This window comes from Amphibalanus amphitrite, unplaced genomic scaffold (assembly GCF_019059575.1).
Source record: "Amphibalanus amphitrite isolate SeventyFive unplaced genomic scaffold, NRLGWU_Aamphi_draft 000762F_arrow, whole genome shotgun sequence".
Lineage (NCBI taxonomy): Eukaryota > Metazoa > Arthropoda > Thecostraca > Balanomorpha > Balanidae > Amphibalanus > Amphibalanus amphitrite.
Genome location: NW_024882256.1, coordinates 89251 through 105306, shown reverse-complemented (window position 1 = coordinate 105306; position 16056 = coordinate 89251). Strand labels below are relative to the sequence as shown.

Here is a 16056-nt window from a genome sequence, read left to right as displayed (position 1 = left end):
AAAAGACCGCCCTAAAATGCTTTTTAATGGACAAGGGCTCCTTAAATAAAATCGGAAAGATGACCTACCTGCATTTTAGGCCGTTCTTCCATATGGGAGCAGTTGCAACGCCGTGCAATGCACCGTTTTTCCGGAAAAAGGTACCTACAATCTGTCATTTAAAAGGTTTTTTTTTTGGGGTGGGGTCCGTTCTTTTGAGTTTTGATGGAATTTTAAGGGGGATATTCAACACAAGCGTGGTCGCATTGACCTATAACCCAGTTTCTATGGCTATAGCTCAACGTTGCAAATTGTGTTGTGTTGGATGTTGGCTAACTTCACGGACATTACCGCGTGTCGCTAGACGCTACGTGGCCCAGGAGTCGAGTTAGAATGGAGAGGGGGTGTTCACCCCCTCCTCGCAAGTACGGCGTGGCAATCCCTGAGCCCAAGCGGGTCGCGGACTTTATTAAAAGCGTCGCAAAAATCGCGTTAAAATTATGATAGACTTCATTTGCTACCTTTTCACTGATTTTGAGCAGAATCGAAGGATAGTCGATTTAAACTGCTTCTTATCATTGTGTACCTAAATGCGTAGGTATTATAGGTAGGTACTGGCGGTGGTCGCACTGACCGCCGGGTGGAGCCCGGCCGCGCCGTTTATTGTCTTACGCTGCGCGCTTTATATCCTGTCGAGTGGCGGCGCACTGGCGAGGTATTTTTGTTATTGTAAGGAACCGCGTCGGGGCCATTGTTATTGGTCGCTGCTGAGGACTGGCGGCGGCGGCTGGCACGGCCATCCCGCGGTATACGCGGCGGGTGTGGCACCGCGCCGGTACGTCACTGAGGCGCAGCGGTCAGCGGGGTCAGAGCGGTCACGTCCGGCCCGGCGGGGGTGTGTCCCCCGCAGCCGCAGGCCCCGCGCGAGGCGCGTGCACATCACTGAGGCAGGGGGAGGGGGGACGTCCGGCCCGCCGGGGGTGTGTCCGACCCTCCCGGCGCGTCCTCACCACTGCACTGCGCAGTCGCACCGGGCCGGCACTCACCCGAGGACGTCCGGGACGCTCCGCCACTCCAGTGCACCGCACAATGTAACCAGAGTCGGCGCAGACCTCAAAAGGACACGCGAGAAACGCAAGCGTTCCGAGAAAGTAGGTATGCACATTGCACAGTGCACTATGATGAAGGGTTTCCCTCTCACCACTGCTCCACGAGATGCTTTGAATAGCAATAAACAAAATATGAATTAGGGTGCGCAGTGTATGTACCCACAATCCACATACCTACAGCCTCTCTTGAAAGTTAAGCACGCACCAAGGCGCAGTGGTGCCAGCAAGTCCGACCGAGGCAGGGCTGCTAAGTTTGAGAGTAATCGAACCGTTTGACCTGGGGATGGATGAACATGTCAGGGAGGAAGAGGGCAGAGGAGGAGGAGGCCAAACCAATTTTAGTCGTCGGTTCACCGGTGCTTCCAATCCCCGTGTTTACCTATTACCCACAGATAGCGGCAGGGGCACTCCATCGAACGAGCGGGCCCCGGCTGCGCGCCGGCCAGTGGTCCCCACTCATCGCTGCACTCCGCGCGACTCCCAGTAGCCGTTTGTCAGCTTACATCTAAAATTGAATTCGGCGGCATCATTTACGGCGGTTAGGCGAGGAGGACGAGGCGCGGCGCGTGAGGACGAGGGAGGACGAGGCGCCGTTGGACGAGGGAGGACGAGGGAGGACGAGGCGCCGTTGGACGAGGGAGGACGTGGGAGGACGAGGCGCCGTTGGGCGAGGAGGACGAGGGAGGACGAGGCACGGCGCGCGCTTCAACGCTCTCCGCAAGACCATGGTGTCCCAAAGGGCTACTCAGCAGAACAATGCAGAGCTCCGGCAGCCATGGGACGCAGTGCTGGGCAAGCTGGTCCAGCCTCAGTCAGTGACTGTCAGCCCCAGTGGGTGCATGTCCCACCGGTATTCCCCCACTAAACGGTCTGCGCTCCACCGGTGCTCCGCTACTAACGGCTCCAGACAAAAGGTCGATTTCTTGAAAGCGCCCTAACAGGGGAGCGAAAGAAGTCTGAGGGCGTTGGCCCATGAAACACTGCTCGATCCATACCGCCCTCCAGTGAGGAAACCGGCAATTGAAACGCAGAGAGAACATAGACAGCATGTTCAGCAACCAAACATACAAAACATCGGCCACTGACAAACATTCCAATAACGGAGACAATGCCCAACATCAAACACCGAGCAAAGAACTAATTCTTCAACGAAACCCGTCAAGTGCATACAAGTTTAGTTTTACACCGCATAACCAACAAATGGAACACACCTGAGTATCAACGAAACAATGCTGATATGCCATTTGAAGACGCTCAAACGAAAATTGTTCCGCGAGGTCGCTGAGCTAAGGATGAAGCAAGCTACATTCGCCTATGGCAGTTTTCCAAGTCAGGCCACCATCCAGTTCGTTTTCGGACCAGCTGGGGCGACCTGTCACCGTCAGCTGGCGCGACCTGTCACGGTCAGCTGGCGCGACCTGTCCCGGTCGGGTCACACACAGTCTCCGAGCCGCCGCGCACAGGACGCGCACCGGCCCACCTCCTGGACCAGTCCGCTGTCCACCGGCCCGCACCCGGCCACCCGGGTGAGAGACCGATCACAAACACCAATCATCGACACACCGCGCCGCACCGACTCACCCCGGCCAACACACCGCGCCGCACCGACTCACCCCGGCCAACACACCGCGCCGCACGGACCGAGCCCCGGCCAACACACCGCGCCGCACCGACTCACCCCGGTCAAAATACCGCGCCGCACCGACTCACCCCGGTCAAAATACTGCGCCGCATGGACTCACCCTGGCCAAAATACTGCGCCGCGTACAGCACGCGCTGCATCACCAGTGACAACCTGGCCTCTAACTCTACCCTGCTCTGCGACTACGGCCGGACCTCCGGCGCTGACTCTACCCTGCTGCGACTAGGGTGGACCTCCGGCACTAGCCCTACCCTGCTGCGACTAAGTATGGACCTCTATCACTGACTCTACCCTGCTGAGACTAGGGGTGGACCTCTATCTCTGAGCAGCTGTCGCAGCGCTCCACGGCCTGCGCTCGCCGCCCTGAAAGCTCTGCAGTTCATCAGCTCCCGTGCTGTGCCGAGGCGCTGGGAGGAATGTTTAGCTGAGCGTGTGCTTTGGTAGCCGGAGCGCGGGCCGTTGCTCAGACGCCGCCCTCCCCGTGTGTGAGGTAGGTGAGCGCACACACTGAGGAACGGTGCACTGGGGAGCCGCGGCGAGCCGGCGACACGGGCGGGAAACAGCGCGAACACATCAACCGGCACAGCCGCCGAGCGACTAGGGATAACACAACCAACAGATCATAGACGAAACCCAGCCCTCGACTATCACCACATAACGGTAAACTGAGTGGCTGACATCTTTGGCTCAGTGTTCTGAAGAGTCTTCAGTGAATCAGCAAATCCGTATTTCACTAGCTTACTAGGTGCTGTATGTTAAGGGCGAAGACGTCCAATTTGCTAGTTCTAGCTATTCTACGAAATAAAAAGGTACACGGCAAGGCGAGGCTAGGGCGCGGCAGTTCCGACGACCGTCAATGCGTGCACAGAACAGACGGGCTGAACAGGTTCAGACATCTGGTTCGTTGCTTCATCAACAGCCTGTTCATTCCACCTGAAAAAAAGAAAACGGTGGACGAAACAGCACAGGCCTAGACACGAAGACACATGGCTCGATGTCGAAACATCAACAAAAGAGCAGACACTAGCATAGCAATGCAAAACATAATGAAGCATCAGCTGCCTCCATGCTAGAAGTTGTGTGATATTTGATGAAATTCGACCCCTCAATTACAGTGATGTTTGGCTACTCATTAGTGCAGAATCGTGCGGCCATCACAATTCACAGTCACCTCTGAACACGTCTCAGCCGAACACAGCAGCTTGCTCAAAGTCCAGCCGACAGTCGGATCCTATGCAACCGGGATCCTACATGTACTGTATACCGCCGACTGACCTGATTTCTATTCCATCGAGCCGTTTCCATGTGCTGTTACGCGACTATCAGCGATCTCCTGGCGGCCGCTGCTGGGGCAACTGAAACAGATGAGAAATGATACAACCGATCGGCCAGCCAGCACTCGCTGAAAAAATAAACTACACTACATATATAACAATATTCTAGACTCTAGAATCTAGAGCATGTAAAGCATGCAAAAAGACAGACCATTTAAATCTCACAAAACAGAACAGTACAGATTATCAGTAGGATTAAATGCACAGTTAACATGAAACAGTGTAGACGACTTGACAGTTGAAATGCATTAGGCAATTTTCAAATCCACGAAACAGTATATTCAATAAAATCCGGCGGCTGGGCGATACGACCCTCACTGACCGACTCACAGCTGCCGGCGCTGCTGACGGCCGGTGGGACGGGCGGGCCGCCAGCTGACCGGCTCAGAGCTGCCGGGTGAGCCGCCAGCTGCCGGCGCTGCCTGAACTGCCGGTGGGCCGGGCGGGCCGCCAGCGCTGCCTGAACCGCCGCCGCCCGCTACCTGTCGGATCCCGCTACCAGCGCCATCTGACCTCTCCATCACTGTGCAAACACCGGCTCCTAGCCAATCCAGCCAGCGCTCCCCCACATCTGCAATACAAAAAAAAACAATGTTAAGAACAAAATCATCCAGGCAACGGTGTAACAATGCCGCGCACCGGCAGACTGCTATTTCTTAGGGTGGCATGGTTAAATGCCAGGATAAAAGGGCAGGTTATTTTTAATGAACTCTGAAGCACACTAGCCTGGAAGTGCAACTATTCAAGTTACTAAACTACCGTTGGGAGCATTCTTAAAAAGGAGAGAAGCTATTAAAATTCTTACTTGATGGTAAAAACAAAATGAAGCCCATCAAAGTAGAGTGCCGTGTCCCGTCGTGTCCACCCGTCCCCAGTCCCCATGTCCCGTGCCCGGTCCCCCATGTCCCGTACCTACCCGGTCCCCATGTCCCGTGCCCGGCCCCCCATGTCCCGTGCCCGGTCCCCCATGTACCGTGCCCGGTCCCCCATGTCCCGTACCTACCCGGTCCCCACGTCCCGTCCCCAGTCCCCCATGTCCCGTCCCCAGTCCCCCATGTCCCGTACCTACCCGGTCCCCCACGTCCCGTTCCCTGTCCCCCAAGTCCCGTTATACCGCCACTATGTCCCGTCCCGGGTCCCCCATTCCTCACCCGCTAGCCTCGCTGCGGCCCTCCGTGCCCGGCGCCCGGGCGGCGTCGTCAGCAGGCCCCGCGCAGAGGCTTGGTCAGCTCCAGCAGCACGGGCAGGTGCAGGTTCGGGTCAAAGGTCGGGTCGGAGCGGTGCTGGGGAGGGGAGGGGGTCACACTCGAGGTCAGCAGTGTACGCCGGCCAGACGGCGGCACCATAGAACATATCAGCGCATTGCAATCCATCTCAACCGACCCATTCTGTTAAAAAAGAAACCGACCCATTCTGTTGAAAAATTTTCACCGCAGGCCGGCTGTGGCCCGCTGCACCGCGCAGTGACGGTAACCTTACCGGCTGTATCAGATCCCGCTGAGCCGCGCACCATACAGAGTACATACTGTATCAGATCCCGCTGTACCGCGCCATACAGACTGTTTCAGATCCCGCTGCACCGCGCACCATACAGACTGTATCAGAGCCCGCTACACCGCGCGCCATACAAACTGTACCAGAGCCCGCTGCACCACGCCGTACAGACTGTATCAGATCCAGGGTCTGTACGTCCAGGGCCGTACAGACTGTACCGGATCCCGCTGCACCGCGCGCCTTACCGACTGTATCAGCGAGTCCAGGAAGGGGCCGTACTGCTCCATTCGGCTGACGAGCAGGCCCGAGCGCAGCGCCTCCAGCGCGAACCGGTCCAGCGTGCCGCTGCGAGGCGGCGCCACCACCAGCGCCACGCCCTGGCGGCACAGCACGGTACACCGTCAGTTACACAGTCACTGTTACACAGTCAGCTACACAGCCCTGACAGTACACAGTCAGTTACACAGCGCCACGCCCTGGCGGCACAGCACGGTACACAGTCAGTTACACAGTCAGTTACACAGCGCCACCCCCTGACGGCAAAGCACGGTACACCGTCAGTTACACAGTCAGTTACACAGCGCCACCCCCTGACGGCACAGCACAGTACACCGTCAGTTACACAGTCACTGTTACACAGTCAGTTACACAGCGCCACGCCCTGACGGCACAGCACGGTACACCGTCAGTTACACAGTCAGTTACACAGCGCCACCCCCTGACGGCACAGCACGGTACACCGTCAGTTACACAGTCAGTTACACAGTCAGTTACACAGTCAGTTACACAGCGCCACGCCCTGGCGGCACAGCATGGTACACACAGTCAGTTAGGTACACAGTCAGTTACACAGCCCTGACAGTACACAGTCAGTTACACAGCCCTGACAGTATACAGTCAGTTACACAGTCAGTTACACAGCCCTGACAGTACACAGTCAGATACACAGCCCTGACAGTATACAGTCAGTTACACAGCCCTGACAGTATACAGTCAGATACACAGCCCTGACGGCATACAGTCAGTTACACAGCCCTGACAGTATACAGTCAGTTACACAGTCAGTTACACAGCCCTGACAGTACACAGTCAGATACACAGCCCTGACAGTACACAGTCAGTTACACAGCCCTGACAGTATACAGTCAGTTACACAGTCAGTTACACAGTCAGTTACACAGCGCCACGCCCTGGCGGCACAGCACGGTACACCGTCAGTTACACAGTCAGTTACACAGTCAGCTACACAGCCCTGACAGTATACAGTCAGTTACACAGTCAGTTACACACTGCACAGCCCTGACAGTATACAGTCAGTTACACACTGCACATCCCGACAGTATACAGTCAGTTACACACTGCACAGCCCTGACAGCATACAGTCAGTTACACAGTCAGTTACACACTACACAACCATGACAGCATACAGTCAGTTACACAGGGCCACGCCCTGCCGGCATGATACACAGTTACACAGCGCCACCCCCTGACGGCACAGCACGGTACACCGTCAGTTACACCGTCAGTTACACAGTCAGTTACACAGTCAGTTACACAGCGCCACGCCCTGGCGGCACAGCATGGTACACACAGTCAGTTAGGTACACAGTCAGTTACACAGCCCTGACAGTACACAGTCAGTTACACAGCCCTGACAGTATACAGTCAGTTACACAGTCAGTTACACAGCCCTGACAGTACACAGTCAGATACACAGCCCTGACAGTATACAGTCAGTTACACAGCCCTGACGGCATACAGTCAGTTACACAGCCCTGACAGTATACAGTCAGTTACACAGTTACACAGCCCTGACAGTATACAGTCAGTTACACAGCCCTGACAGTATAGGTACAGTCAGTTACACAGCCCTGACGGCACAGCACGGTACACCGTCAGTTACACAGTCAGTTACACAGCCCTGACAGTACACAGTCAGTTACACAGCGCTGACAGTACACAGTCAGATACACAGCGCTGACAGTATACAGTCAGTTACACTGAAGCGCTGACGGCACAGTACAGTACAGTCAGTTACACAGCCCTGACGGCACAGTCAATTTCGTTCTGACGGCACACATCCAGTTACACAGCCCTGACGGTAGTCAGTTATACAGCGTCCTGACGGCACACAGTCAGTTACACAACCCTGGCCCCTGACGGCAGTCAGCTACACAGCACCACGCGGTGGTGTGGCGGAGAAACTCAGAAAGAGATGGCGCCGAAGTAATCAGCGTGCTCGCATCAAGTCAGCATATATCTGACCGCTATCAGTTCAGCGACTGCAATAAGCAGGGGTCGGGCGCACTTACCCCGGGCCTGAGCACAGCCACTATGAAATCAGCCAGAGAATCACGCGCGTCGTCGAAAAACAGGCTGTGGGCGAAAGAAGGGTGTTAATAATTGTTAATGCATAATGGATTATTCTTGTAAGGCAATCACTAAAGAAGGAACCAAACCTTTTACAGCATTTACTTATAAAAATATATATAATAGTTGATTAAAAAAAACAACAGAAGCCTTTTTGACGGCGGATACGCTGAGCGCGGTATCAGAGCCGTCTGACACTGGTCACTGGCGGCGCGGTATCAGAGCCGTCTGACACTGGCCACTGGCGGCGCGGTATCAGAGCCGTCTGACACTGGTCACTGGCGGCGCGGTATCAGAGCCGCGTGACACTGGCGGCGCGGTATCAGAGCCGTCTGACACTGGCGGCGCGGTATCAGAGCCGTCTGACACTGGCGGCGCGGTATCAGAGCCGTCTGACACTGGTCACTGGCGGCGCGGTATTAGAGCCGTCTGAAGCTGGCGGCGCTGTTCCGGCCAGTCATGGCCAGTCGCAAGGGTCAAAGAACGCCGGCAGGCCACAGACGGATCACAGAACCCCAGCGGGTCACAGAGGGTCACAGAGCCTCGGCGAGTCACAGCGGGAGAGGGCCAGTGGATCGAAGCGGTCCCCAGAGCCCCAGAGCCCCACAGCGCAACTGAGGGCCACCGGGCCACAGGGACCACCGGGCCGGTGAGGTCGCCGGGCTACTGACCAGTCGGCAGACAGGATGACGTCACACTGAGGTCGCCGGGCTACTGACCAGTCGGCAGACAGGATGACGTCACACTGAGGTCGCCGGGCTACTGACCACTAGTTGGCAGACAGGATGACGTCACACTGAGGTCGCAGGGCTACTGACCACTAGTCGGCAGACAGGATGACGTCACACTGAGGTCGCCGGGCTACTGACCAGTCGGCAGACAGGATGACGTCACGGTCACACTGAGGTCGCAGGGCTACTGACCAGTCGGCAGACAGGATGACGTCACATTGTGGTCGCAGGGCTACTGACCAGTCGGCAGACAGGATGACGTCACACTGAGGTCGCCGGCCTACTGACCAGTCAGCAGACAGGATGACGTCACACTGAGGTCGCCGGGCTACTGACCAGTCGGCAGACAGGATGACGTCACACTGTGTTCGCCGGGCTACTGACCAGTCGGCAGACAGGATGACGTCACACTGAGGTCGCCGGGCTACTGACCAGTCGGCAGACAGGATGACGTCACACTGAGGTCGCCGGGCTACTGACCAGTCGGCAGACAGGATGACGTCACACTGAGGTCGCCGGGCTACTGACCAGTCGGCAGACAGGATGACGTCACACTGAGGTCGCTGGGCTACTGACCAGTCGGCAGACAGGATGACGTCACACTGAGGTCGCCGGGCTACTGACCAGTCGGCAGACAGGATGACGTCACACTGAGGTCGCCGGGCTACTGACCAGTCGGCAGACAGGATGACGTCACACTGGTCCTGGAGCGCCGCCACGTCGGCCGGGTCGGTCCAGCGGAGCCGGCTGAAACGGGGCGGCGGGTCAGACAGGTCACCGGGCACCGGGCACAGGTCACAGGTCACCAGGCACAGGTCACCGGTCACCGGGCACAGGGCACGGGTCACCGGTCATAGGTCACCGGGCACAGGTCACAGGTCACAGGTCACCGGTCACGGGTCACCGGGCACAGGTCACGGGTCACAGGTCACGGGTCACAGGTCACGGGTCACAGGTCACAGGTCACGGGTCACAGGTCACGGGTCACAGGTCACAGGTCACCGGGCACAGGTCACGGGTCACAGGTCACAGGTCACCAGGCACAGGTCACCGGTCACCGGGCACAGGGCACGGGTCACCGGTCATAGGTCACCGGGCACAGGTCACAGGTCACAGGTCACCGGTCACCGGTCACCGGGCACAGGTCACCGGGCACCGGGCACGGGTCACCGGGCACACGTCACCGGTCACAGGTCACAGGTCACCGGGCACAGGTCACGGGTCACCGGTCACCGGGCACAGGTCACCGGGCACAGGTCACCGCTCGGCAGTCCCGGAGGTCAACAGGAGCCAGGCTGTGCCGTGCGACTGACGTCTTTGGGGTGGGGCCCGTTGCACTTGAAGAACAAAAGGTCCCCAAGTAATAATATGTAGCGATCAGTCACACGGCCTCGGCGAGTCGTCGCCTCTAAGTCCGAGTTCGAGTCAATGGGTCGAACTCCGAATCTGAGTCAGTGAGTCCGAGTCACGCCCGTACGTCGTACACTGATTAAAGGTATAGTTTGTAACCGTCTCGCTCGTTTGTTGCATGCCGATTATAAGGGAGAGTCCGAAACGCCCTTCACTCGGACGTTCTTGCTGTGTGTCCGTGCTGTGTGTCCGAGCTGTGTGTCCGTGCTATGTGTCCGTGGTGTAGGTATACCCGTCGTGTGTTCGTGACGTCTGACCGTGCTGTGTGTTCATGGTGCAACTGCATATCCGTCCAGTGTCGTGCTGTGTGTCGTTCAGTGTGTTCATGGTGCATATCCGTCCTGTGTCGTCCGTGCTGTGTGTCTGCCCCGTGTGTCCGTTCTGTGTGTCGGTCCAGTGGTTTCGTTCCGTGTGTCCGTGCTATGACGTGTCCGTGCTGTTTATCCGTGCTGTGTATCCGTGCTATATGTCCGTGATGTGGGTCCGTTCTGTGTGTCGGTCCAGTGGTTTCGTCCTGCGGGTCCGTGTTGTCTCCGTCCACTGGTTTCGTTCTGTGGGTCCGTTCAGTCCGTCCGTAGTGCTGTGTCTCCGTTCCGTCACTAACTCCGTCCACTGGGTCGGTTCGGCGACTGGGTCCGGCGGGCCGGGGTACATACACCCACTGCGGCTGGGTCAGTGGGCCGGGCCCGCTCCCCACTGCGGCTGGGTCCGGTGGGCCGGGCCGCTCTGCGCGGCACACCCACCCACCTGACGTCCACGGCGGTGGCGCCGAACAGCGCCCGGTTGCGCTCGCAGATGCAGCGCACGTTCTGCACAGCCGTCTCGTTGCCGTCCGTGAGCAGGACGCGCCGCGCCGCCGTATTGGCCGCCACCTGCCAGCGATAGCAGCCGTCGGCGGCGTCAGAACACGCCGTCAGTGTCCAGCCGGGGGGCAACTCTGGTTGGCCACTCCGCGCTCCACGGGAGTACTTGACGCGAGTAACTGAGAGCGCTGCAGAGCGCCCCCCGTCCTTTGTTCAAAAGTACTGGTCCAATACTGAAAATTCAAGCATCATTCGAAAGTCACGGGAGAAGCTGTTGAAAGAAGACAATTTTGCCGATGTCATGATGTCACAGACCGGGCCAAAATTAAAATTATTCACATTTTGGCAGTTCATGCTCCGACCGCTGAATAAGTTAGATAAAGCTCAGTTATGGTTCCACCACTCGGCCATGTATGGTGAAAGGGCTGACCCTGATGTCGGACAGAGACACAGATCATGCCGCCCCTCCCCTTTCCGTAGCTCACCGTCAGGCCGGCCAGGCACGTCATGCCGCCGCCCACCTCCAGCACCAGTTTGTCGTCGAAGAGGTGCGGGCGGGCGGCGCAGAGCACCGTCAGTACCTCCTCCGAGGGCCACACGCCTGCCAGCAGCGGCGCACACAATACACAATACACATACACATACACAATACACATACACATACAGAGCACCGTCAGTACCTCCTCCGAGGGCCACACGCCTGCCAGCAGCGGCGCACACAATACACATACACAATACACATACACATACACATACAGAGCACCGTCAGTACCTCCTCCGAGGGCCACACGCCTGCCAGCAGCGGCGCACACAATACACATACACAATACACATACACAACACACATACACAATACACATACACATACAGAGCACCGTCAGTACCTCCTCCGAGGGCCACACGCCTGCCAGCAGCGGCGCACACAATACACATACACAATACACATACACACTATACACAATACACATACACAATACAATACACATACAGAGCACCGTCAGTACCTCCTCGAGGGCCACACGCCTGCCAGCAGCGGCGCACACAATACACATACACAGCTGCGTACACAGCACACATACACATACACAGCGGTGTACACAATAGACATACACAATACACATACACAGCGACATACACATTACACAATACACATCACACGATACATTGCACAATAGGCATACACAGCGTCATGCGCACTACCTATACACAGTAGAGAGGTCAATTTTTAAGTTGCGCTCTCTCTCTCTCTCCCTCTCTTCGTACTTATTTCATTGGTCATTGTGAGTGCTTCCATAAAAATAAGCCATTTTTAATAATGCTTAGAGGTGTCGCAAAAAGTCGATTTTTTCGCTACTAACCACTGACCAAGCAACATGTTTATGTTGGAAAAAAACTGCGTAGATCGGTACGAATGCTCACGCACGTTGCAACTCTCATGATATCGTGTCAAATACACAACTGAACAGATCTGAGAAAAATAACATTGATAGTGAAAAAAAGAACTGGACCGGTCGCCGATGACATTCCTCACACAGGTAATAAAGACATTTAACTCGTTACCGTACCGATCATCATCTTCTATCCAGCTAGTTGGCGTGCGAAAACAGTTTTTGGCCGCAGTCAGTCACTGCATCAATCCTCACTCTCTGGCTGGTGGACATTGCCCTCGGTAACATAGGTAATTAGCAATATTATCCAGAAGAGCACTTACCCATTGGAGCTTCCGCCTCGGGCTGAAGGGCTTAGACGAACGGGAAGTGGAATCTGAGAGGCTGAGATTTCTACTCATATCGCCTGAGAATGGCCTTCGTGGGATAGGAAACTCCTTGCGGTATTTTGTGACCAGGAGCAGCAGACAGTTCAGTTTCTTTCACTCAATGTGAGGTACCAACGGTGATTCTGCATCCACGCGCTTCCCCCGTTGTTGACGACCTTGAGTCTGCGCCTTTTCCTCGAACGCAGTCAGCGTCCAGTTGGCTGCGTGGAGAATCAGTTCCATCAGCAGGAGGCTCACCTGCTCCTCTTTTTGGCTGCCTGCTCAGTGAGAGCAGATCAAAGCTCCATCGAAGGGGGCTGACAACGGTCTCCCAGCCACGAAGGCCATTCTCTAGCGATGTTTTTCCTCCCCATCCATGGCGCCCTTGGGCATGGAAGAGGTAACAAAAACAAAAGGCATGCACACGTCCATTCACAAGCAAAGCGATCCGGCCCAAGCAGAAGCTGCGTCGTATGTTCATGCGAAAAGGAAGCCGCTCTGTAGGACTGCCGAGCAGAAAGACGAACATGTCCGCGTATCGTTACATGTAGCTAGAGTCCCTGCATAAAATATCGAGTTAAAAAAGTAGTTACGTGACGTGGAATACAGTGTGTGCGGGCTGCCGTGGGTCTGGATCATGTAATATCATTTTCGGAAATCGCTTACGGTCTCTGCCTGATAGACTACTAGTAAAACACGGTGGTTGTTGACGGCAAGCGACTAACAATACAAAAATCTGAGCCACTGCCTCAACCATCGGCAGCATTCAGACCGGCTCGGCGGGGAGTCAGCGTGCTTGTGTATACGCGAGTGTGTGCTAAGACGAACGGAGATACATACAGCGCAGAAACTTCATCAATAATATTAAATTGATCATCCTTTGGTCCGCAAGAAAGCATATCTATGCTGTGCTACGCAAGCGCATTGACACTTATTGATCACTGCTCAGAAAAAAGCAAAAACATAAAAGAATACGTGCGTAAAACTTGTAGCCATCAGCATTTTAAAACATTTAACAATACTCATTTAATGAAGTGAAGCAATGATGCACATTGGTACTTGACCACGAGCGACTTGACTCTGCGAAAGCAGCAAGCAGTGCAGATATCGCGCGTATATACCATGTAGGGGACAAATCGAGAAGGCTGCAGAATGAGCCAAAAGTCGGCGCCGCTCGGGACATGCCAGCTGAAAATGGCCGCTGATTACTGTTGGATGCGCCGTACACATATGAAGTCGGCAGCCGCCTGGCCGTGCGGTGTGACAGTCTGGACGACTTACTGCGCGGCCGTCGCTACTTACACACGTTTCCCGTGTTGTTAAAGCCGACCAGGTCGGAGGCACTGAGCCGGCGCTCAACGTGTCTGAAACAGGGTCACGCCGGGTGTGACGCCGGGACGGCACGGCGGCAGAGAGGCGGACAGAGCGCGCGCGGAGAGCGAGTTAGCAGCCAGCCACACCCGCCCGCCGAGACCGGGCGCCCAGCGCAGCGTTACACCCGCAGCGGCAGCCGATTAGTGCCCAGACAGACGCCGGCCAGGGGAGGCGGGCCGCCCACCTGATCTGCAGGCCCGGCCCGGCGCCGCCCGGCAGCCGGTACGTCATCCACGGCCCGTCGGCGTCGGCGTCGGCGCCGCTCACGTCGAACACGCCCAGGCTCTGGAACTGGCGTACCACAGAGCGGCTGCCGACCGGCGCCTCGCGGCGGCGCAGCGCCTGCCGGCGGGCACAGGGCACACGGTAACTACAGGCTCAGGGCACACGGTCACCGCCGGCGGGCACAGGGCACACAGTCACTACAGGCTCAGGACACACGGTCACTGCAGGCTCAGGACACACGGTCACCGCCGGCCCAACGGCCCGGACACAGGGCACACGGCCACCACTGGCGGGCACAGGGCACACAGTCACCGCCGGCGGGCTAGAGGGACAGAGCAGCCACAAAGGACTTTAAGGAGTGGACAACTTGATAACCTCCATAGTCACTAGCCACAGATGGACACGAGGCATTGCAGCCATGGTCATCACCTCAGAGCACCTACGAGTCAGCCACTGTCATAGGTACCACAGCTGATCACTGAGTTGATCCAGTGTTCCAGAACTCTCAAAGCTGGGAGGTATCCCTAGTTGGGGTGAAGGTGGTGCTATTCAGAGAAAGTGTCAGCCCTGGCTAACTCCTTCTTACCTCAGAAAGTACCATCCAATGTCGTTTTGACTTCATTTAGTGGGTACAGGCTGAAAGAAGTGAGTTCATTAACCTGCGCCCCACTGGGGTCTGTGTATAACACGCCCTACTGGGGGAGGGGGGGAGGGGCTATATTTCATAGCCCCCCTCCTAACTCTGAAACTACTGGGCCGATCGTCAAAATTCAAACGGCATCTGATAGACCCCGAAAAACTGTCGAACGAAACCTAATTTCATTGACCTCGAGGTCACCGATGACGTCACAGGTCAGGTCAAAGTAAAAATTATTGATATTTGATTTGTTCACATTTTGGGCTCTGGCTCCGCCTTAAAAGTCAGATCAGATATCAACAAGGCATACAAGTCAAAAATGCTGTTTTCTTTGCGGTCAAAAAGTATATAATTTTCATCAACTTCTACCAGACTGGAAAAATTCATATGCATCGTCCACTGAACTCTATAATGGCAACGTCAACGTATGACGGCTAAGGGACTCGAAACTCGGAGGCGGAGCAAGCGATTTTGCGCCAAATTTTCAGAACAATTCGCGCCAAGAGTTGAAGCACGTTATTTGTGCAAAATCTGAACCTTTTGTGCCATAGTAAATACGTCCTCGGGCGAATTAAATCTTTTATCAATACCACCCAAGGCCAAGGCAATATGTACTGTTTTGGTTAGTGTCGTTAGTGTTCTTGCTTTTCCGTGTAAATTTATAAAATAAAAGTTCTGTTCGGTCTTTACTTTTTTTGCTACCAATAATAACACTTCTCGGCATCTCATTTGTCAATAGCACAACTCATATGAATTCCACCAATGAAAAGTCACTAAATGCCAGCGAGCTCGCAGCGAACTGGCAATGAAATTGCGATCGAACAGTATAAAGTAAAGGAATTCACTGGCGCAGCAGAGGCAATACTGGCGTAATTCAGGGGACAAAAGTACCACCAGTACCACATAGGTACTCGGGAAATATTTATATCAAGAAATACCAATAACCGTTTTTAAGTATATTACTTTTCACAAAGTATTTCGAAAAATCTCACTCACACCAAAATAAGTTAAATTGATTACAAAATTTACATTTGTTACATCCTATCAAACATTGTTTTTCATTTTTTTGTCATCAATTTCATTTCTGACCATAGATATACAGTTTCTGACCCTCAGAATTATGCAATAAATGCATTTTACAGCATGTGTACCCGGATTTACAGATACTTCAAACATCAATTAAATTGATACT

At 55.2% G+C, this 16056-nt stretch overlaps 1 protein-coding gene across 19 annotated transcripts; it reads right to left on the bottom strand.

Annotated features, from left to right (window-relative positions):
• Nucleotides 1-2122: 2122 nt before the first annotated feature.
• LOC122365769 (calmodulin-lysine N-methyltransferase-like) lies at nucleotides 2123-15543 on the bottom strand. 19 transcript variants are annotated; one of them, XM_043337291.1, is made up of 13 exons: nucleotides 15480-15543; nucleotides 14814-14863; nucleotides 14187-14344; nucleotides 13931-13992; nucleotides 11358-11473; nucleotides 10817-10941; nucleotides 9332-9406; nucleotides 7871-7934; nucleotides 5804-5935; nucleotides 5216-5347; nucleotides 4395-4635; nucleotides 4006-4085; nucleotides 2123-3663 (listed from the first exon to the last, which is right to left on the bottom strand). In XM_043337291.1, exons 2-10 carry the CDS (start codon nucleotides 14847-14849, stop codon nucleotides 5264-5266), a joined length of 852 nt encoding a protein of 283 aa, XP_043193226.1. In that variant the 5' UTR covers nucleotides 14850-14863; nucleotides 15480-15543; the 3' UTR covers nucleotides 2123-3663; nucleotides 4006-4085; nucleotides 4395-4635; nucleotides 5216-5263. The 19 variants fall into 19 exon arrangements, with proteins under 19 accessions (XP_043193226.1, XP_043193221.1, XP_043193212.1 ...); XM_043337286.1 differs by having other exon boundaries at nucleotides 4387-4635; nucleotides 15480-15538; XM_043337277.1 differs by having other exon boundaries at nucleotides 4387-4635; nucleotides 9284-9406; nucleotides 11358-11776; nucleotides 15480-15504.
• Nucleotides 15544-16056: the final 513 nt, after the last annotated feature.